Consider the following 23,110-nt stretch of genomic DNA (forward strand, 5'->3'; position numbering starts at 1 on the left):
CAAAACTCATAGCACCATTGGTAACAGCCAACCTCCAGTTAGAACACTTAAGTGCCAGGGTTTACCAACTGGTTTTTGGACAATCTAACTTTATTTTGGTTTTGCAGCTTAGGAGTTGCCTGCCTAAGTCATTTCAGAATGTATTGTCTATATGTCTGTAATTACTACTCCAGTGGTTCCCAATCTTTGTTCCTCCAGGTGTTTTGGACTTCAACTCCCAGAAATCCCAACCAGTTTACCAGCTGTTAGGAATAGTGGGAGTTGAAGTCTAAAACACCCAGAGGACCAAAGGTTGGGAACCACTGATCTACTCCCATCCCTGTTGGGTCCCAGTTAGGACCTGCCACTGGAACTGCATTGGCCCCATGCAGAGGATTTCCCTTTGAGCCACTGCTGAGCGAACACCAGAAGAAAGGAGCTTGGTTATTTCAGGGACTGATGAGCATAGAGTTGATTAACTTGGTTGAGTGATCTCGTTCCCAGGCTCCATTGTGAATATTTTCCTCTAAAAATGTTCTGACACTAGTGTATCTAATGATTCCACTCCTAGCCTCAACTTTCCTTATTGGGTTAATGTGCAGAGGAGAGGTGGGTGAGAAGGAAAAAAATAGCATATCTCTCTCCGAGTTCTTTAAATACAAATTGAAAAGATAAGAATTAAGCCTTACACCTGCTCTTTTCTTCCCATGCCATTTAGATGAAAGTCTCCTTGAGATACAAAGTGTAATTGGGATCCAAGAAGGGCAAAAGAAAACACAAACAAACAAGACGGGGCACTAAAAGAAAACAGCGAAGACTCTTTGAGATGTGTAGCATTAAGTGTTTATTGAGTGTACACACTGGAATTGTTTACATATGAAAAGACATGTTTGTTGTTAGTGTTACAATATCAAGGAGCAATTGCAGCAGCCATTTCCTTGGGTGGAAAAATGGATTCATCCAGGGATTGAACTCCCTTTCCAGTTGACTCCACTAGTTTTTAGAGTCACATCTGGGAGTAAATGGGCTCTTATGGGCAAAGCCAAGCTCAGCCCCACCACTGGCCACAAGGTCACACCCTGTGCAGAATGTGGCATCGGTAGCAAGGAACAGGGCAGCCTTGGCAATCTCTGCAGGGGTCCCCATCCGTCCCATAAGCTATGGAGGCAATGGAGAAGAAAAAGGGTGGTGCTTGAGGATAATCTCATGAGTGGGCGCAAACACACACACACCTCTATTCCATTTCTTTTCTTCCTCAAAGAATCTTTGCCTTCAGTCACAATGAAAAACACCCCAAAAGTTTCTGATCCTTAAGCGTATAAGAGAACCTTATGAGGTCTCGGTTATTAGAAAAGTATGTTCCAAAGGATTTTTATTGCTTAGAATTCATATGCCATCCATAATACATTTGGTCTTCCAGTGAAAACAGAAGAAATATCCACAAACCTCCACATTTTCTGGGATAAGGACAAGACCCCCACAAAACTGGGAAAGCCCCAAATTAAAAAAAAAACTATTAAACCACCCTAGGAATCTCAGGGTTTCCAGCACAACCCTTATCAATTTTCTTCAGAATTTGATCATGAAGCCACATTGGAGAATCAAACAGGCCATGTTAATCCAATCCATGAATACTTAAAAACCTGCAAGTGTAACAGACCAATTGTTTTTCAAATAACAGCTAAAATCTGTACAACTGCAAATCAGGTACAGGATGCAGAATCTCATGTATGTAGATATTAATGATATTTTTACAGAGTGTTGTACATGCTATTCCTTGTATAAACTAGGAATACATCCTCTCCAGTAGCCCCAGGCCCATCAAGCACTTGCCTGAAAATCTTTGCCTTTCTGGATTGTTGCCTCTGGATTGGGTGTTTCGCTTGCCTCCTTTTCCCATGCTGGAGTCCAGATATTGCTAGGTGAAATGCTAGAATTCAAATGGTTTGGATCTTTTTAGAGGAGGGAAGATAAGGTTCAGAGGAAGCATCAAAAATAGTAAGTAAATCTGTTCATGCATGGTAAGCTATTTGTCCAGACTTTAAGAAATATAATATCCCCACATGCATATACACACATACATACAGAGAGAGAGAGAGAGAGTTTCCATATGTTACCTGTGAATCTTATTTCTGTGTTTTAGTTCTAGAAGACAACCATATCCTGCACAATTTTATAGTCCTCAACAAGGATACATACGCAGCTGAGGTTAGTTCGTAGGAAAGTCCTTCCATTATCCTCATTGCCTGTCTCTCCTTCTCTCCTTTTATTGCTTGAGTTACAGGGAAACTTCTACTTTTCTAAGTTAGAGAACTCATGGGAGTTTGGTCTCTCTCCCCCTTTGTTCGCCTTAGAGATGAGGAAGACATCATGGCAATTTTCCTCCAAAGATAGTTAGATGCAGATAGTTCCCCAGGCGAAATGTTTAGAGATGTACAGTAGAGTCTCACTTATCCAACATAAACGGGCCAGCAGAACGTTGGATAAGCGAATATGTTGGATAATAAGGAGGGATTAAGGAAAAGCCTGTTACACATCAAATTAGGTTATGATTTTACAAATTAAGCACCAAAACATCATGTTTAACAACAAATTTGAAGGAAAAAGTAGTTCAATACGCAGTAATGCTACGTAGTAATTACTGTATTTACGAATTTAGCACCAAAATATCACGATGTATTGAAAACATTGACTACAAAAATGTGTTGGATAATCCAGAATGTTGGATAAGCGAGTGTTGGATAAGTGAGACTCTACTGTAGTTCTTTCCACAAAAGTGGTTCTTTCCACAAAAAGTTGCCTTTTTGTAACTTTTAAAGCCTGACTCCACTCTTTTAATTGCTTACCCTCATTCTCTCTCCTGCCATACTCAGAAGCTTTTGTTCTGCTATTGTTCTTGCTGATTATTTTTAAATGCTTTTAAAAAAATCCCCCAACATTCAGATACATGGGAATCCCAAGCATGTTTCCTGAAATGCTTCAGTTGTCTGCCAAAATGAGTATAGCTAGGGTTGTTTGGAAGAATCTGGCACTCCAGATATTTTGAATTATAATGTGGCTCATAGGAAAGGGCGTTGGGCGAACCTCCATCACATCTAGTAAAGCACCAGCTAGTGTGAACAATAGAGAGGGACATTGGGAGGAGAAGACCAAGACACATGGAAAAGCAATGTTTAGGGCCAAATGACATTATCCTAGCATGTTTCAATGAAAACAATAAGGTCGCACTTGTTTCAGTTCTCAAAAGATCACTGATCCCAGAATCCAGATCCTGAAGCCCAGCATTGTTGATAGCCCCCTTTTAACAACAGTCTTACCTGTTGACTCGGACACAATATTTGCTCTCATCGATAGCCAGAGCTTTTGTCATTGCAGTAACAGCACCCTACAAGTTGAATGAGATTTATTTTATGATACGTATGTTTGAAATGTTTCTATATGGCCTTTGGAGGCAGAACCTTAAACAAAGCAGTCCAACAGGCCAAACATTGAAAAACGCAATATAAAATCCAGTTGATAGAAACATACATAAAACATTTAAAATAGACAGATCAATCGAAATAGCAGTGCAAAAAAAAAGCCTACATTTCAGTCAAAATGGGTTGAAAAAACATTGCCCTCCTATCCATAATCAAGAATGGAGTCTTTAAAATAAGGATGGGGTTACTACAGAAGAACCCTGCTCTCCTCGTCTCTCATACCCCTTCCACACAGCTGTATAAAATCCACAATGAACTGAATTATATGGCAGTGTGGACTCAGATAATCCAGTTTCAAAGAAAATATTGTGGATTATCTGCCTTGATATTCTGGGTTTTATGGTTGTGTGTGAGGACCCCTCTCAGTTGTTCCAGATGTAGCACAAGGGGCAACAGCTGCAGCTCCCAAAAGTAAGTTTTGGGTAGCATTTGACTAGAAGGAAACAATAACAATACCATGTTCTTGTAGCTTTGAACAGCAGCTTGGAGGCAAACCTCACTTCTTGCTGCTAAAAAGGACTGTAGCAGAAGCTTGAAATTCTGGCAACCCTCACATTAGAACAGTGGTTCCCAACCTTTGGGCCTCCAAGTGTTTTGGACTTCATCTTCCACAGTTCCTAACAGCTGGTAAGCTGACTGGGATTTCTAGGAGTTGTAGTCCAAAACACCTGCATTAGAACAATGGGAAGGGGGGGGGGTGTTACCCCTAACCTCAAGTCCTATTGCTTTAGCCTACCTTGGTTGCAATATAGGTTACAGACTGCTTGCCTCCAATAACATTGGCAAGGCTGGAAATGTTGATGATGTTCCCTTTTGTTTTTCGGAGGTAAGGCAGAGAATACTGCAAATAGAAGAAATATGAGAAACTGAGAAAGAAGAAGATTATACCTACATTGAAACTGGTCCATATTGAGTCCATGTACAGCTCAACCACTTCTATCATTGGGCAGAGTGAGACAGGTGCCTCAGGTTTGGGGTATGTTTTAAATTACTCAATCATCTTTTTCCTTTGTACTTTGGGGGGGGTGGGAGGAGAGAACATTAACCAGGAAGCAGGAGAAGGACAAGGTCCTCTGGATGAGAACTGCAATTCAGGTTCTGCCTCCTTGAAGTAAACCACCCACAAAGATCTAAATGTATAGGGCAGATTATACAGCAGATCAGGCATGGGCAAACTTGGGCCCTCCAGGTGTTTTGGACTTCAACTCCCACCATTCCTAACAGCCTCAGGCCCCATCCTTTTCCCCCCAGCCACTTAAGCGGCTGAGGGGGAAAAGGAAAGGGCTTGAGGCCAGTAGATGGTCCATACTATAGGCAACCTTGACTCATACCATGTAGGACTTTGACGGTAACCAACCCTTTGTGCTTTGCCCAGAAACTAACTGGCAATGAATGGAATCATTTTGGCATATTACACTCCTAAATGTTCCAATAACCAATCTGGCTGCTATGGTTTCAAGTAAGAGGAGTTTCCAACTGGAGTTTGTTCAAGAGAAAACCCAATATACAGTGCATTGCAGAACTTTCTATGTTGCTGTTTATTCATTCAGTCTCTTCTGACTCTTTGTGACCTCATGGACCAGCCCATGCAGAGCTTCCTGTTGGCCGTGGCCACCCCCAGCTCCTGCAAGATCAAGCCAGTCCCTTCAAGGATACCATCCATCCATCTTTCCCTTGGTCAGCCCCTCTTCCCTTTTCCTTTCTTTTCCCCCAGCATCATTATCTTCTCCAAGCTTTCCTGTCGTCTCATGATGTGGCCAAAGTACTTCATCTTTGCCTCTAAGATCCTTCCCTCCAGTGAGCAGCCGGACATTATTTGCTGGAGGATGGACTGGTTGGATCTTCTTGCGGTCCAAGGCACTCTCAAGATTTTCCTCTAGCACCATTGCTTTAACTATGTGGACCTTAGTTGCTAGTGTGATGTCTCTACTCTTCACTGTTTTATCAAGGTTGGTTGAGCTTTCCATAGACAATTTCTTTTAGCAGTTTCATGCCACACAACAGCTCCTTATTAAACCTGGAAACCATTTGTCTCTGAAGTGAGTGCTGTTTTTCAGAGCTCAGAAAACTAGCTTTTGGAGGAGGGTGGTATTTGGCTGGACTGCAAGTCCCATGGTTATGGTTGGCTGAGATTCTACAAACCATTACCTAAATAGGGGCAATTACCCAGTGGTAGAGAACATGATTCATTCATTCTGGTACTGTCACTCAAAGTAACTGCAAAACGCCGAACATCTGAACCCCTGCAGAACTACTACACTATGTAACAACATTTGATAAATTTCTGTTCCTGGTTTGAATGTGTTTTTCTTGTTTAATTGTGCAATACTTACTTTGAAAGCAGTTCTTATACTCTAGAATCTTTATTTTTTTAGCTGCCACAAACAATGTTGAATTGTGTTGTTGAAGGCTTTCATGACCAGAATCCTTGGGTTGCTGTGAGTTTTTCAGGTTGTATGGCCATGTTCCAGTAGCATTCTCTCCTGACGTTTCTGTGGATATTTATATTCACACCCCACTTGCCTCATTCTCACAGACCTCTGCTCAAACCCCTAAGGATGCCTGCCATAGATGCAGATGAAACATCAGGAGAGAATGCTACTGGAACATAGCCATACAGCCCGAAAACCTCACAGCATCCCAAAGTTGAATTTGGGATGCTGTGAGATATCCATTGAATGATTACAGCAAAATGCGCTGAAGGATGTCCTGCAAAAACAAAGTTTTTCCATGTTTTTATGATAGAACCAATTAGGAAATGACATTTATTACCCAGGAAAAAATCGTGTTACATAATGCTGTCAGTCTTCCTCGGGCCTGGCATCTTTGTTCTGGACGACAATTCCCATGTTCCTCACATACATAAATGATGGCAGCTCTGGCTCATCTTGCTTGGATGGAGATGATGAAAATTTTCATCTGGGTCAGGTTTTTAGACTGCAATTCTGAGAATGCCTTTCCACTACCTCCACTGGCCAGGGCTGCTGGAATACACAGTCCAAAAACCCCTGGGCAGCTGCATGCTTCCACCACTAAACTCAAGAGACTAAGGTTATGATTTTATACAATGCAGCTTCCTGTGAATATCTTGATTATAATCACCTTAGATGCTAAGAAGTAGCTGACAGCATTGATGTCCATGAGGCTGCGAAAATCTTCTGCCGTGAAATCATCAATTGTTCTATTACGGGGATCTGTGGATAGGCAGATATGAAAAGGAAAATAATTTCAAAGGAAGTAAGAACCAGAATATCTCCCTGTCTCTTACTTTATTGTACTTTTTTAAAAATGCACTTATTCCAGTAAACCAGGACTTTAGTAAATTGTGATTAAATCCTAGCTGAGTTCCACAAATATGGAAAGATATTCCTCTTGCCTAAATCAGAAGGCACACTCAGAAGGCAGCTGGCACTAACTAAGAATTTGAGTAGAGAACCATCAACTTCCACTTTTCACCTTCCTTCCCAAATTTGGCAGTGGTCTTAAACAAATCACACACACCCCCCTCCATCTGCCTACGTCTAAAATTCAGTGCTTCTAATGTCACACTAAGGACCCAGCTAAAATCCAGATTATCTGCTTTGAACTGGATTATATTAGTTTACACTGTCATAAAATCCAGTTCAAAGCAGATAATTTGGATTTTATCTTGCAGTGTAAATGGGACCTAAGCCTAAAGACAATTGAAATTAATTGGGAGTTTTTTCTGCAGTGCATTTCCCTTTGCCATCTGTCTGGCATTGATTTCTCGAGTGTAAGCCCCAAGCAGCAGTGGTGTATCCTCTCATAATAGAATAAAGCAGTGGTTCTCAACCAAATGTTTTTGGACTTCAACTCCCAGAAATCCTAACAGCTGGTAAACTGGCTGGGATTTCTGGGAGCTGTAGGCCAAAAACATCTGGGGAACCCAGGTTGAGAATCACTGGGATAAAGGAACATGTCAACTAATTGTCAAATAAACACAGTATTTCATCTCATAATAGTCACATTTTTATCCCTTTTGATTGAAAAATGGGGTGCGACTATTACATAATGAAAAGCCCCTTGATTCTTTGGTTTCTGGGTTGTTTTGTTTTTTTTAACCTGCCTTAACCTCTGAGACAGGAGAAGAAGGTTTGTTTCTGTTTGGTAGTTTTCCCTCCTTCCCTTCTTTCTAAAAAGGCAAGGCAGTTTAGAAAAATTGAAATGGAAAACTTTGGAGAAATGAGGAAGGAAGACAGTCCCGACTCCTAGAGACCTCTATTTCAGATTTTTTTTTTTTTAAAAAAACTGCCTTGCATTCAGAGGGAAAAGGAAGTAGAATGAGCCCCACATGGCTTTGCAACTATTATGAAGGAACACAAAAATATCAATTTTGCCACCCAAAAATGGGGATGTGGCTATTATATGGTGTTGATTATTGATGACGGTATACATCAATGGTTCTCAATATGTGGGTCCCCAGATGTCTTGGCCTTCAACTCCCAAAAATCCAAACAGTTGGTAAACTGGCTGAGATTTCTGGTAGTAGTAAGCCAAAACACCTGGGGACTTACAGGTTGAGAACCACTGATATACATGATGGCCTTCTACATCAGTGAACACCAAAAACTCAAAGTGGCAATTCATCAACAGCCCTTTCATCTGGCCTTTAACACATACAAAAAAGCCCTCAGGCCCAAGAAACAAGGCACCTGATTTGTGACCCTTCCCTGCCAGTGTTTTGGGAATGACTTACGGATTCCAACATTGTTCACCAGGCAATCAAGGCGTCCATACAGTTCAATTGTCACAGCAACCAGATTCTATGGAAAGTTAGCAAAAGGAGAAAAATGAAGCAGGGGAGATACAACTGCTTCATGCTTGCATCTGAAAGCTACCAGGATGGCCCCCACAATGCACACTCCCACCATCCCCAGCCAGTGTAGGTACAATCAGGGAAGATGTAAGGCATAATTCACAACTCGTGTAGAAATATTGTATTGGAGAAGGCTCTACTACTGAACTGGGTTATGAGTCTCATGATTCCCACAATTAACCCCAGGAACACAGTTTAAGCAAGGTTTTAAAGGGCACAAAATTTTCCCAAATCAATCCAAGACCATAGCCATTGGAGGATTCTGGAAGTCGTGATCCAAATAATTATATTTTCAACTTCAGGCTTTAAAATGAATTTGTGCCAAGGGAAAAATGGTTTCAAGCCAATAAAGAAGCATGGCGTAATGGCTCTGGACGGTGATTCTAGAAACCAGGGTTCAATTTCCCCTTGGCCATGGAAACCTAGTGGTGAACTTAGGTGAGTCACACACACTCAGCCCCATATAGCTTCACTTTGTGGTTGCCATAAGTTGGAAACATCAACAACGGAGCTCTCCCAAACCAACATCTTTCCCCAGAGAGTCCCTGCCTACCTGAATATCTTGTTCACAGCGAACATCGCAGATCTGAAAGTGAGCTTCCCCAGCAGCCCCACAATCCTTCAGTTCCTGCACAATCGCCTTCCCCTGTTCCTCTGCAAAGACAGCCGTAAACAGAGTTTGTGAGGAGTTTGGAGGACAGTTCCAGCTCCAGGTGATGAAGGGGTAAGTGCAAGAAAATACTGCCTCCTAGGGCTTTGTGTTTGGGTTGACTTATCATTTAATCATTGATTCAATGGCTCTCCTTTAGTTGAGACTCACCAACAGGATGCAGGCTTCTATCTGAGCCCAACCTTGGTGTCTAATGAGTATTTGATGAAGGAACTGAACACCAAGCAATATTTACTCTTCATGCTAAGATTTACCCAGTGTCCCATTTCTGTACATGTTGCCACCATGTGCAGAATATCATCCAAGCGGAATAGCTATCACACAATTCTCCAGATGTTCTTTAACTGCAAATGCCAGCATCCCTAGCCAGTATAGCCACTGGTCAGGAATGCTGGGAGTTTCAGTTCAGCAACAATTAGAGGACCATGTCCTTCCTACTTCTCTCCTAGGATTTATCCACACTGCACAGTTTCATACCATTTTAACTACCAGAGCTCTATACTATGGAATGAAAGGACTTGTAGGTTGGTGAGGCATTGTACTTAGAATTTTGTACTAGAGAGTTCTAGTACTATAGTATAAAGGAACTGACACTTTCTGTTAGAAAACACCAACTTTCCCAATGACTGTACAAAAAAACCAGGATTTCATACGGCAGAAAAATACAGGGAAGCGGTTCCACCTAGGTTGGGAATTAGGACTGGTTTAGATTGCAGCAAAGGGGGATATGAAGGCCTTTAAGGCAGTGGTTTTCGACCTTGGGTCTGGGGAGCCCTGGGGATTCACAATGTCGTGACAAGGGGTCCATGAGAGATTGAAGGACTCTTATGGGTTTTTTCTGCAGTTAAATCTGAAGGAATGAACGAGTGAATGAATGAAAGCAAGCCAGGAAGGAAAATAGAACAAAATCATCCTTTTTTGGGGGCGGGTATACATTGACTCTCTTAATCTCCTCCCTCAGTTAAAAACAATCATAGGTAGAAATTGGCTATGAACGTAGCTGGATGAGAAATGTATTATAAGAGTGTGTGCGTGATTAATATCCCCTTTTCTCTAAATTTAAAGGACAGTCAGGAGAAAATTGAAACAATTGCTTGATTGAAAATTGAAACAATTGCAGTCTAGTGCTTTAAATTTTGAGTTAAGACATGGGGGTCCGCAACCATAAAACATATTTAGAAGGGGGTCCATGGTGAAGAAAAGGTTGAGAACTGTTGCTTTAAGGTAGGCCCTCTACTCTGGAGTTAGGGGCTCAGGCCTCCTGCCAAAGTGGGGAAATTGTGGATCAAAAAACACTTTTTTAAAACCAAGAATACTGCTCTGGAAATCTCTAGGTCCTCCAGTGCAATTCTATGGTCAACTTCTGTTATTAAAACATAGGGGAGGATCTAGAGATTAGAGATGAGCATGAAAAATTTTCCTTCATTTCCTTCATGCTATCGTTTTGTGTCAACAGTTTGTCTACACGAACAATAGACTACATTTTTGTACGAAATGATAGATGACATGATAATGACACAGTCATCGTGCTGGCTTTCGTTTCCAGCCACAGGGCCTCCATGCCTACAACCACTTCCTCATGCGTCAGAGAAGGAGGTGGGGAGGAGGTGATCCTTGGCCAATGGGAGGCCAAGGAATCACTGAAGTGGGCTGGGCAGGGAGTGTATATAAGGGGAGGACTGCACCTAAAAGTGCCATTGCTGCTGCTGCTGCTGGGCACTGAGGCTGGTTGGGTTGCTTGCTGGCTGCTGCTGTTGCTGTGTCTCCACTTGTTTTGCTTTGTTTTGGCTTGCTGGGGCACAGTGATTTCTGCCTGGCTACAGTGCTCTTGCCTTATTTGAAACATTCTATAATGTAATAACAATTAAAAAATAACATCAAGGAAAGGGCTGGGATTTTTCAAGTGGGTTTGGCTGGGAATGTGTGTGTGTGGGGGGGGGGTTCTTTATTCTTAGTTTAAAACCCCCTTCTTCCTCCCTCCTATTGGTTATTTATTTGTTTAAAAATAATTTAAAAGGAAATAAGTTCTTGTTGGGGGGAAGACCCATACATTGGTGGGCTAAAAGGGGTCGATATGTCCTCCATGTGTGGCGATTTTCACCCCTCTAGCCCTAAATCTGAGCGGGGGGCGAGCCTCTGAAGCCCTCCCATTGCTGCCAATGGCACGGAAATTTTCGTTTTTTTCGTTAGCGAGATGAAAATTCTATTCGTATAGGTGCCCCATTTTCGTTAGCGGAAACAAATACAAAAATGAGACAAAACGAATGAAACTACGCAAAATGAACAGCAATTCCATACAAAAGCACAACACTACTAGAGATCCCTAGAGACATCATATTAATCAAATTTACAAATTGGTCAAATCCACAAAAGCAGACATGGCAAGACCTTAGTTTCAATCCCACTTCAAGTTTATAATCCATTGGACCACACATGCTTGCAGTGAATGCATTTTTAAGGAATTGGGTTTTCACTTCTGAAGTACAGCTACGGAATTCAATACAGTTAGCCCTCTATATTCACAGAATCAGCAATCCACAACTTGATAATGTTAAAAAATGAAATCCCATTATGAAACCTTGATTTTGCATTTTATAAGCCATTTTGTCTCCATCAGGATGGTTGAGTTAGTATTCTTGGACTACAGGTCCTATCAGCTTTCCCAATCACGACCAATGATCAGAATAGATGAGTGCAGTAATCCATAAATGGGGGAATGCTTTGCAAAAATGTAGGTCAGAGACCATTCTTTGTCTCTGATTTACATACTCCATTCTTGTCAAACTTCAGGGATAGTTACAACTTCATACTCATATTCCATGTAGTTTGATCAAATTAATATGGAAACATTGAATAATAAATAGACTCTCTCATATTGTTTTGGTACAGAAAAAAAATTCTTACCACTTTCTGAGGCACAGAAAACCACTTTGGCTCCTTGGTGGACTAGGAAGGAAAAGAAGGAGGGTAAATGAATGCCAAACAAAATCTAACAACTTTGTGTTGTCAAATTAACAAATGCATATTAATGGATTAAAATTCCATCACAGACTGAGCATCATGAAATATTCCATATTCCAAAACTGTCCATATAAGTGGCTAAGAAAGTGACACTTTTGTTTCTGATGGTTCAATCTACACATTTCATGTACAAAATTATTTAAAATGTTATATAAAATAATTCCCATGCTATGTGCATAAGGTGTTGATGAATTTTGTGATTAGACTTGGAATTGGAACTGGTATATGTACCGTCGTGTTTGGTGTATGTATTTTATAGTATGTTTTGAGATATGTATTTTGTTGTATGGATTTATGTTGAAGTGTTTTGACTGTGCTGTGTCCTCCTCAAGATGTGGGGAGAGGCAGGTAGCAAATAAAATTTATCATCATAATTAAAAAACAGGTTTCCAAAATCTGGGAGAAAGATCCAAAATATTTCTGGTCCCAATAATTTTGAATATGGAATATTCAGCCTGTATTTCATGCTTTGCATATATCATCCTACTCCAATATGAGTCCCAGTTGTGTTAGACCAGAACTCCAACCAGCTCATGCTAGAGGGGAATAACAACAAATGTTGACCAACACATCTTCAGGACGTCAGGTTCAGGGAGGATGGGATGAGAATCATGTTGCATGTTGTTAAATTACACTTCCCAGCATTTCTCACCCTTCCGGTGTTGAATAAATCGTTCTTTCTTTGCTGACAAATGTCTAAATTAAAATTAAAATATTGTACAAATGAATTATGGCCCACCCGTCTAACCACAGCAATTTAATACCGGGCCAGATGAGTTACGCAGGAGGGAAAATACTTCAATTGGCACCCAAACACACTTTGGACACTTACATTCCAGCTTCATACCACATATACCATAGTCTTCAGAGAGTATTTGAGGATTAAGACATTTGCAGGGATACCAAGACACTTGTTTATAAAGCTGTTGTCCTTCTAATTCTATTGTATGCCTGCAAAACATGGACTGTCTACAAATAGCACTCTCAAAGTCTGGAAAGATTCCATGAAAGTTGCCTCCAAAATAACCTGCCAATCTCTTGGGATGACAGGTGGGTAAACGTCATGTTCTGGAAGAAGCAAAGATGACTAGCACTGAAGCGATGATGCTCTGACATCAACTTCAGTGAACTGGCCATGTTGTCTGAATGCCCAATCACCGACTCCCAAAGCAGTTACTGGTACTTTATTCTCTGGCCAAGAATGGAAAACAGAATGTCGGTGGACAACAAAAAAGATATCAACATAGGCTTAAAACCAACCTTTAAAAATGTGGTATAAACATAGAGAGCTGGGAAGCCCTGACAGTTGAGTGTTCTAATGGAGGTCAGCTGTTATCGACAGTGCTGTAGGTTTTGAAGAGGCACTAATACGGGGCAAAGGGGGTGGAAAGTACAGTAGAGTCTCACTTATCCAACATTCTGGATTATCCAACACATTTTTGTAGTCAATGTTTTCAATGCATTGTGATATTTTGGTGCTAAATTCGTAAATACAGTATTTACTACATAGTGTTAATGTGTAATGAACTACTTTTTCTGTAAAATTTGTTGTATAATATGATGTTTTGGTGCTTAATTTGTAAAATCATAACCTATTTTGATGTTTAATAGGCTTTTTCTTAATCTTTCCTTATTATCCAACATATTCGCTTATCCAACATTCTGCTGGCCCATTTATGTTGGATAAGTGAGACTTTACTGTACCAAGAAGAAGCTGCATCAAGCAAACCTTGTCATGACTGCCTTCCATCTGGAAATCTATGTCCTCATTTTGATGCCCACGTGGATCCAGAAAAGATCTCTACAATCCCTTACGGGCCCATCACATTCATACTTGGCCATGAGTACACACACACACACACACACACTACATATCGTTATGGAATCCTGGAAGTTCAGGTTTTACAAGGGCTTTAGCTTTCTCTGCCAAAGAGAGCTGGTGCCTTTCCAAACTAGAAATCCCAGGATTCCATAGCATTAAGCCAAGGCAATTAAAATGATTTCAAATTACATTAATTCTACAATGTAGATTCACCCTCCAACCTTGTTGATTTAAAATCCACTTACAATGTATGATTTTAATTACCCCCCCCAGTTGTCTCTCTCTCAACTCACCAAATTCTCTGACAATGCCTTCACCGATGCCCTTGGTGCCCCCTGTTACTATGACCACCTTGTTGGGATACCGCAATCCAGCTGCCATCACAGCATCCTTTGTAGTTTGCCTGATGTCCCAGCATTCAGATGACGTTTTAAATACAGCACCATGTGGTTTCCCTGAGATGCCTCGAGAGGTGGAGCATTCATTTTCTGGTAAGCTTGGGAACAGACAAGTTTGGGCGTTGTTGTTTTTTTAACAGATTTTGAATATGAGATATCTTGGAGACATCACAAGTCTAGGCAAAGAATTAATGTGTCTGCAAGATTAATATAAACATACTGTGGTTGAGGAGGGAGGGTGTGGGTGGTAGGGAGGGAAAAATATTGGATAAAAGGGAAGTAGTGTTGTTATGAATTATGAATGTAAAACCCAATAAAAATGTTAAAAAATAATAATAATGTGTCTTGTTTACACCTTGTGCACACAAAAGTCAGGGAAAACTACTTGAAGCCACACAACAACCACATCTTACCCCCATACTTTGTGAAGCAAAATCACATCTCTTTCAGCCAGGCATCCCAAAATCCAAGCATCTGAAGAAGTAGTTTTAATCAGTTCCCCCAGAAAATACAAAAAATAGTATTTCACTTCACCCTCTGACATGATCTTTGCTCCAAACAAGCTCTCTTCAGATATATTTTGGGGTTGTCAAGGTAAGTGTGATGACTCATGGGCCATGTAGTCCCGTTCCAAGTACTATTGTGGCAGACGAAGAGGAAAACTTTGGTTTCCCACTGTTTCAGCCAGAATTGGAGCCCTTGCACCTGCGGGATGTTTGCCCTCCAGAAGTCAGCCAAACAAGCCTTGGGCAGAAATCTCCCCCGTTCTCTCGCCGGGATAATTATAATCGAGATAGAGGCGCTAGGGAGGCGAATCGCCGAAGCGCCAGGATCGCTGCCAGACAATTAACTGATTAAGCCTGTTTCCCTTGGGAAATCTTAAGGAGTCATGCATCTGGACATAGTATGGGTTTCACTTCTTGTTCCCCAGGGAAAGTGTTCCTTGGCGGGAAAACAAGATCCTATATAGGTGTTTACCCGCAAGGAGATCCTTGCGGAGTCAATTCGTCAGCTTCAGGAGTGAGATCGTGTGTAGACTACGCTACTCCAGTTCCTTGTTTCCAGGTCCTTGTTCTCGTTCCAGCCCTGCCTTGTTCCCTGGACCTCGCCACGGATTTCGCCACGGACCCTGTTCTTGTTCCTTGCTTTTTGTTGCCTTGAATCAAGCCTTGTTTGCCAAGAATCTAGTTTGCTCTCCAGCCTTGTTATCAAGCTCCATTGGACTAAAGGACCCTGTCATTTCCCCACACTTTGCTCGGCAAAGTGTGTGTTTCGGTTATTGGATTATAACTTTGGACTCTAATATCTCATATTGGACATTGATTTCCTGGACTATATTTGACCTTTCCTGAAAGGTCTACTTCTGAACTATATTCTTCACTTGTTTTTATTGACTTTATATATTCCTTTAATAAAGATATTAGATAGATTCTGGTCTCTGTGCATGGTTATTGGTGCTCTGCAGCCTGGGTCCTGACAGTTTGACTCCGCCGCCCTAAGCACCAATTAACCTAGACCAGAATGTCTACAGGAGCCGGGGCGGGAGCCCAACCACTCAGCTACACCATTTCCAAGGATGAATTAGACAGAATCCGTGATACACTCCATACGCAGGAGGGAGAAATACGGGGCTTGAAGGAACGAGGTCTCTGGCTCCCTGCCCTGGCGCTTCCAACCAAGTTCTTTGGAGAAGCCTCCAAGGTTCATGTTTTCCGTCGCCAATGCCAGGCCTACATAGAAGCCCGTCATGCTGAGTTTCCCCAAGAAGATGTCAAGGTGGCGTGGATTTACAGTCTCCTAGAAGGGCCAGCGGCCAATTGGGCGATGGCGCTATTTGATGCGGGCTCCACGCACCTAAGTTCCGCGCAAAACTTCCTGAACCACTTTAAGGCGACTTGGGGGATCGAGGACAATGTGGAGGCGGCCGGTCATAAACTCCGGCGCCTTTTCCAAGGGGACAGGCCGTTGTCCCAGTACATAGCCGAGTTCCGGGTGCTGGCCCAAAACACCGGTTGGAATGATATAGCCCTCAGAGGACAGTTTCGTGAGGGTCTCAACTTCGAGATGCAGGAAGAAATCTCCAAGGTGGACCCCCCAAACACTCTTGAGAGACTTATTGATCAATGTTTACGGGCTGAAGTCCTGCTTGCCAACAAAAAACAGTGGCTCCGAGGCCAGAGTGGAAGAGCAGGAGTGAAACCTCCCGCTTCCGCCAGTATTCAGCCACGTCCAGTGTGGAGACCCCCACCACCAGCCCCATACCCGAGAGGAAGCGAGGAGGAGCCGATGCAGTTGGGCAATGTGCGTCCCAGATTAGATGTTGCCGAGAAGGCCCGCCGCCAACGTTTAAACCTCTGTTGGTACTGCGGGAACGGGGGACACTTCGCCAGAGAATGTCCAGCCAAGAAAAAGCCCGCCGCTCGCTTGGCGGAGACGGAGACGGCCGAGGCGGCTGGCGCAAAGCCGGCGGGGGAAGCCAGCGACCGGGCGTAGAGAGGCTCGCCAACCCGGTCAAGAACCCCACTCAAGAGCCACAAACCGGAGTCTTATTTCTCCTAGTGGTCACATTGTGGTCAGTGAAAAAAGGACCCGTCATGATCCATGCCATGATAGACTCAGGAGCAACAAACAACTTCATCGATAGAGAGTATGCCGACTCTCTGGGATTACAATATCACAATTTCAAGAACGCCGGGTGGTGCAGGCAATCGATGGCCGTCCCCTAAAGACGGGTCCAGTAAGTCAATGGACCGAACCCACCAGGATGTGGATAAGGGAACATCAGGAAGAGATTTCCTTCTTTGTTACTGAGGTGCCCCACTTCCCTGTGATTTTGGGAATTCCATGGCTGACGCTCCACGACCCAAACATCTCCTGGACCAACAGAGAACTACAGTTTGCTTCAAAATATTGCCAAAACCATTGTCTAGTAGCCAAGGTCTGTCATGCCACAGACGCCGAGACCATCATCACCTTACCCAAGAAATATTCAGACTTTTAGGATGTTTTCAATGAAAAGGAAGCCGAGAAACTACCCCCACATAGACCATATGACTGTGCCATTGACTTGGTGGAGGGGGCCCCGATCCCGCGAGGACACCTCTACTCCTTGACGGAACCAGAGCAAGAAGCTCTCAGGGAGTTCATAGAGTCAAATCTTCGCAAGGGATTCATCAGACCCTCTCAATCCCCAGCTGCCTCCCCGGTGATGTTTGTGAAAAAGAAGTCAGGGGACCTACGCTTGGTTGTGGACTATAGAGCATTGAACAATATCACGAAGCGGAACCGCTACCCCCTGCCTTTGATCTCGGATCTATTAGACCGGCTTCGAGGGGCCAAGGTTTACACCAAGCTGGATCTCCGGGGGGCTTACAATCTAGTTCACATCAGGGAGGGGGACGAGTGGAAAACCGCTTTCCAGACTAAATTCGGATTATTCGAGTCCCTGGTCATGAATTTCGGTTTATCCGGAGCTCCCGCAACGTTCCAGCATTTTGTCAATGATATTTTCCAGGATTATCTAGATCGGTTCTTGATCATTTACCTAGACGATTTTTTGGTGTTTTCTAGATCACAATCGGAGCATGAGAAACACGTCAGATTGGTGTTACAACGATTGCGGGATCATGGACTATACGCCAAGTTGGAAAAATGCGCTTTTGATCTGCAAGAAGTAGATTTCCTGGGACACCGCGTCTCGCCACAAGGGCTCTCCATGGACCCGGCAAAGGTTTCAGCAGTATTGGAATGGCGGGCGCCAACCAACAAGAAAGAAGTGCAACGTTTCTTGGGGTTCGCGAACTACTACCGCAAGTTCATTCCAGACTTTGCCCGCTGGTCTGACCCAATCACCAGCTGCATCCGTGGAAAACAGCCTTTCCGCTGGACGGAGCAAGCAGAGAAAGGGTTCCAGCAACTAAAGAAGTTATTCACGTCCCAGCCAATTCTACAGCACCCTGATCCCAAAACCCCTTTTGTTGTGCAGGCTGACGCCTCCGATGTGGCAATTGGGGCTGTACTCATGCAACCAGTGGGAGAACATCTTCATCCTTGTGCCTTTTACTCCCGTCAACTAACAGCCCCAGAGAGAAATTACACTATTTGGGAGAAGGAACTTTTGGCCATAAAGGCAGCCTTTGAAAATTGGAGACATTGGTTAGAAGGGGCCAAATTTCCCATTGAGGTTCATACTGACCATCGTAATTTGGAACATCTAAGAACTGCCCGCAAGCTAAATCAGAGGCAGCAGCGCTGGGCTTTGTTTTTTGAGCGTTTTGACTTCCAGATCCATTATGTAACCCCAGCACAGACCAAGCAAGCAGATGCTCTATCACGGAAACCAGAGTATGCTGCAGGGCGCAGAGAGACCTTCGAATCCCAATTGCTGCAGCCCGAAAACTTTGCCACGCTCACAGTGGGAAACACCAAATCCACTGCAGTTGAACCAACTCCCTCTAATCCAGGACCCCTTTGTGCTCAAGAAATTAGAGCCAGTCAACAGGCGGATGCCTGGGCTCAAGATCAAATTCGCCAAGGACTACGTTTCCCTTTTTCACTTAAGGACGGGCTATTATGCTACAGAAATCATGTCTACATCCCTCCAGGTCCAGGCAGAGGAAAGGCACTTCACCTGTGTCATGACTGCAAGCCAGCAGGACATTTTGGACTTTTTAAAACCATGCATTTGATCCTAAGAGATTTCTGGTGGCCCAAGATCCGCAAGGATGTAGAGAAATATGTCAATACCTGCCCGGTATGCCAGCGTTCCAAGACAAGAAGAGAGAAGCCCTCAGGGCTACTGCATCCCCTTCCTACTCCATCTCGTCCATGGGAGATAATTTCTGCGGATTTTATCACTGACCTACCACCTTCCCTTGGATTCACCACGATCCTAGTGGTGGTGGACCTTTTTACCAAGTTGGCCCATTTCATTCCCTGCGATGGCCTCCCCACGGCCAAAGAGACTGCAGATTTATTCCTTCAGCATGTTTTCAGACTACATGGATTGCCCAAGAGTTTAGTCACGGACCGTGGATCTCAATTCACCTCTCGTTTCTGGAAGGCACTACAAAAACTATTGGGCATAGACTCTCGTTTATCTTCAGCTCACCATCCCCAAACGGATGGGCAAACTGAGCGCACCAATGCCACTTTGGAACAATACCTTCGCTGTTATGTAAACTACCAGCAGGACAATTGGGCTTCCCTGTTACCTCTGTCAGAGTTTGCCTACAACAACGGTGTCCAGGCTTCAACTAAAGAAACACCGTTCTTTGCAAACTACAGATTCCACCCACGTTTCTTTCCTCCTGTCATTGAAACCTCAGAAGTCCCCGCAGCGGAGGACTGGCTGCAAGAACTCACAGCGGTGCAACAACTATTGCTCCAGCAACTGGACCAAGCCAAGGAGGACTATAAACGCCACGCTGACAGTCATCGCCAGCCGGGCCCCAAATCAAGGTAGGAGATCGGGTTTTGCTGTCCATTCGCTTTTTACCCTCCCACCGTCCCTGCCAGAAGCTAGATGCCCGTTTCATTGGTCCCTATCCAGTGGTGGCGCAACTTAACCCCGTGACTTTCAAACTCCAACTTCCGCGCTCTATGCGCATTCATCCAGTGTTTCATCGCTCCCTGCTCCTTCCGGCGGATGGTGTACGCCCTGATGCAGACCGGCCGGCCCCCACCCCTGTTTTGGTGGACGGGGAGGAGGAATTCGAGGTTCAGGACATTTTGGATTCCCGCTTCCACCGCCGCCGCCTTCAGTATCTCATTGACTGGGTGGGTTTTGGCCCCGAAGAACGCTCTTGGGAAGACGCTTCCATAGTCCATGCCCCCGACTTAGTCCGCCGCTTCCATCAGGCCTACCCCGCCAAGCCACGGTCCCGCGACTCGAGGAGAGGGGCCATGTTTGAGGGGGGCCTTGAGGGCGGGGATAGTGTGATGACTCATGGGCCATGTAGTCCCGTTCCAAGTACTATTGTGGCAGACGAAGAGGAAAACTTTGGTTTCCCACCATTTCAGCCAGAATTGGAGCCCTTGCACCTGCAGGATGTTTGCCCTCCAGAAGTCAGCCATATTCGCTTATCCAACATTCTGCTGGCCCATTTATGTTGGATAAGTGAGACTTTACTGTACCAAGAAGAAGCTGCATCAAGCAAACCTTGTCATGACTGCCTTCCATCTGGAAATCTATGTCCTCATTTTGATGCCCACTTGGATCCAGAAAAGATCTCTACAATCCCTTACGGGCCCATCACATTCATACTTGGCCATGAGTACACACACACACACACACACACACACACATATACACACACACACTACATATCGTTATGGAATCCTGGAAGTTCAGGTTTTACAAGGGCTTTAGCTTTCTCTGCCAAAGAGAGCTGGTGCCTTTCCAAACTAGAAATCCCAGGATTCCATAGCATTAAGCCAAGGCAATTAAAATGATTTCAAATTACATTAATTCTACAATGTAGATTCACCCTCCAACCTTGTTGATTTAAAATCCACTTACAATGTATGATTTTAATTACCCCCCCCCCCCAGTTGTCTCTCTCTCAACTCACCAAATTCTCTGACAATGCCTTCACCGATGCCCTTGGTGTTACTATGACCACCTTGTTGGGATACCGCAATCCAGCTGCCATCACAGCATCCTTTGTAGTTTGCCTGATGTCCCAGCATTCAGATGACGTTTTAAATACAGCACCATGTGGTTTCCCTGAGATGCCTCGAGAGGTGGAGCATTCATTTTCTGGTAAGCTTGGGAACAGACAAGTTTGGGCGTTGTTGTTTTTTTTAACAGATTTTGAATATGAGATATCTTGGAGACATCACAAGTCTAGGCAAAGAATTAATGTGTCTGCAAGATTAATATAAACATACTGTGGTTGAGGAGGGAGGGTGTGGGTGGTAGGGAGGGGAAAATATTGGATAAAAGGGAAGTAGTGTTGTTATGAATTATGAATTATGAATGTAAAACCCAATAAAAATGTTAAAAAAAATAATAATGTGTCTTGTTTACACCTTGTGCACACAAAAGTCAGGGAAAACTACTTGAAGCCACACAACAACCACATCTTACCCCCATACTTTGTGAAGCAAAATCACATCTCTTTCAGCCAGGCATCCCAAAATCCAAGCATCTGAAGAAGTAGTTGGTTTCCCACTGTTTCAGCCAGAATTGGAGCCCTTGCACCTGCGGGATGTTTGCCCTCCAGAAGTCAGCCAAACAAGCCTTGGGCAGAAATCTCCCCCGTTCTCTCGCCGGGATAATTATAATCGAGATAGAGGCGCTAGGGAGGCGCATCGCCGAAGCGCCAGGATCGCTGCCAGACAATTAACTGATTAAGCCTGTTTCCCTTGGGAAATCTTAAGGAGTCATGCATCTGGACATAGTATGGATTTCACTTCTTGTTCCCTAGGGAAAGTGTTCCTTGGCGGGAAAACAAGATCCTATATAGGTGTTTACCCGCAAGGAGATCCTTGCGGAGTCAATTCGTCAGCTTCAGGAGTGAGATCGTGTGTAGACTACGCTACTCCAGTTCCTTGTTTCCAGGACCTTGTTCTCGTTCCAGCCCTGCCTTGTTCCCCGGACCTCGCCACGGATTTCGCCATGGACCCTGTTCTTGTTCCTTGCTTTTTGTTGCCTTGAATCAAGCCTTGTTTGCCAAGAATCTAGTTTGCTCTCCAGCCTTGTTATCAAGCTCCATTGGACTAAAGGACCCTGTCATTTCCCCACACTTTGCTCGGCAAAGTGTGTGTTTCGGTTATTGGATTATAACTTTGGACTCTAATATCTCATATTGGACATTGATTTCCTGGACTATATTTGACCTTTCCTGAAAGGTCTACTTCTGAACTATATTCTTCACTTGTTTTTATTGACTTTATATATTCCTTTAATAAAGATATTAGATAGATTCTGGTCTCTGTGCATGGTTATTGGTGCTCTGCAGCTTGGGTCCTGACAGTAAGTGTTTTTTCCATATGTGATGGACTTGAAAATGAAAAACTTTGGTCTAGTTAAAATGTCATCATAGGCAATCACGTGCAACCAAGTACAGTATGATTGTCTTTCAAGTTAAAAGTCTTACAGTAAGTTACTATGGAGACCTATTCTCGATCCACCTGGTCTTTCAAAATGAGGACATAGATTTCCAGATGGAAGGCTGTCATGACAAGAGACTGCTTGATGCACCTTCCTCTTGGCACGTTTCTTCTTTTTTTGCCCTCTATTCATGCCTCCTTACAATCCATAGTACCATTGATAACAGATGACCTCAAGTTAGTACGCTTGAGTGCCCGAGCTTCCTGATTCTTGGTGGTTATGCTTGTGCCCTTAAGAAGACTTCTTATCTAGTTCTCCAGCCTGGGTGCTGGCAGTTTATCAGCTAACATCATCTCGTGACCTTTCAGGCCAATGGGAAATGCACACCTCTTTCTCTTTGACTAAGTGGTGCTCAGCTAAAAACAAGGTGTTTTACTTCTTTCAGAGAGAAATTAGGGGCTCTGGTATTTTATATGTGGGTGTTATACTGAATTCCAGGAGTTCCCAAACTTTTTTGGTTATAAAACCATAATACCCCAAGATTTCAACCTAGAATCTTAGCTTTCTCTCTCACAGGATATGTGGCCACTTTCAAAAGATGTTACCAGGCCTCAAAAACTACTTTAATGTTCAACATTTCCTTTTCCCAAATGGTAAAACTTCTCTTGGAAGTTGTCAATGGACAGGAAAAATCTGCACATGACAGCAGGTCTTTGCCATGCGTTTGCAGCCCCACAGCCCCAATTGCAACATCCAAAGCATTGCCCTGAACCACAAAAGGGGTTCTTGGATCAGGGTGCAGTAGGATGGGCTCTGATGCAACATGCTCTTTGAGCTGCTGGAACTCA

General features: G+C 43.5%; 1 protein-coding gene across 3 annotated transcripts; it reads right to left on the reverse strand.

Annotated features, from left to right (window-relative positions):
• Nucleotides 1-806: 806 nt before the first annotated feature.
• Nucleotides 807-21,023, reverse strand: LOC100563683 (17-beta-hydroxysteroid dehydrogenase 14). 3 transcript variants are annotated; one of them, XM_003226201.3, is made up of 10 exons: nt 20,779-20,882; nt 14,102-14,304; nt 11,870-11,911; nt 8,849-8,949; nt 8,176-8,242; nt 6,561-6,652; nt 4,195-4,299; nt 3,297-3,364; nt 1,813-1,909; nt 807-1,137 (listed from the first exon to the last, which is right to left on the reverse strand). In XM_003226201.3, exons 2-10 carry the CDS (start codon nt 14,187-14,189, stop codon nt 973-975), a joined length of 825 nt encoding a protein of 274 aa, XP_003226249.1. In that variant the 5' UTR covers nt 14,190-14,304; nt 20,779-20,882; the 3' UTR covers nt 807-972. The 3 variants fall into 3 exon arrangements, with proteins under 3 accessions (XP_003226249.1, XP_008117127.1, XP_008117129.1); XM_008118920.3 differs by lacking the exon at nt 14,102-14,304 and having other exon boundaries at nt 20,779-21,023; XM_008118922.3 differs by lacking the exons at nt 8,849-8,949; nt 14,102-14,304 and having other exon boundaries at nt 20,779-21,021.
• Between the last annotated feature and the right edge of the window lie 2,087 nt (nt 21,024-23,110).

This window comes from Anolis carolinensis, chromosome 6 (assembly GCF_035594765.1).
Source record: "Anolis carolinensis isolate JA03-04 chromosome 6, rAnoCar3.1.pri, whole genome shotgun sequence".
Classification (NCBI taxonomy): domain Eukaryota; kingdom Metazoa; phylum Chordata; class Lepidosauria; order Squamata; family Dactyloidae; genus Anolis; species Anolis carolinensis.

Excerpts from the sequence above, each read along its gene's own strand:
- LOC100563683 (XM_008118920.3), bottom strand. The coding sequence starts at position 20,896 with ATGCTGGGACATCAGGCAAACTACAAAGGATGCTGTGATGGCAGCTGG. Across the intron at positions 3,365-4,194 it reads TAACCTATATTGCAACCAAG|GGTGCTGTTACTGCAATGAC; the intron begins GTAGGCTAAAGC and ends TTCAACTTGTAG. Across the intron at positions 1,138-1,812 it reads AGAAAGGCAAAGATTTTCAG|CTTATGGGACGGATGGGGAC; the intron begins GCAAGTGCTTGA and ends TTGCCTCCATAG.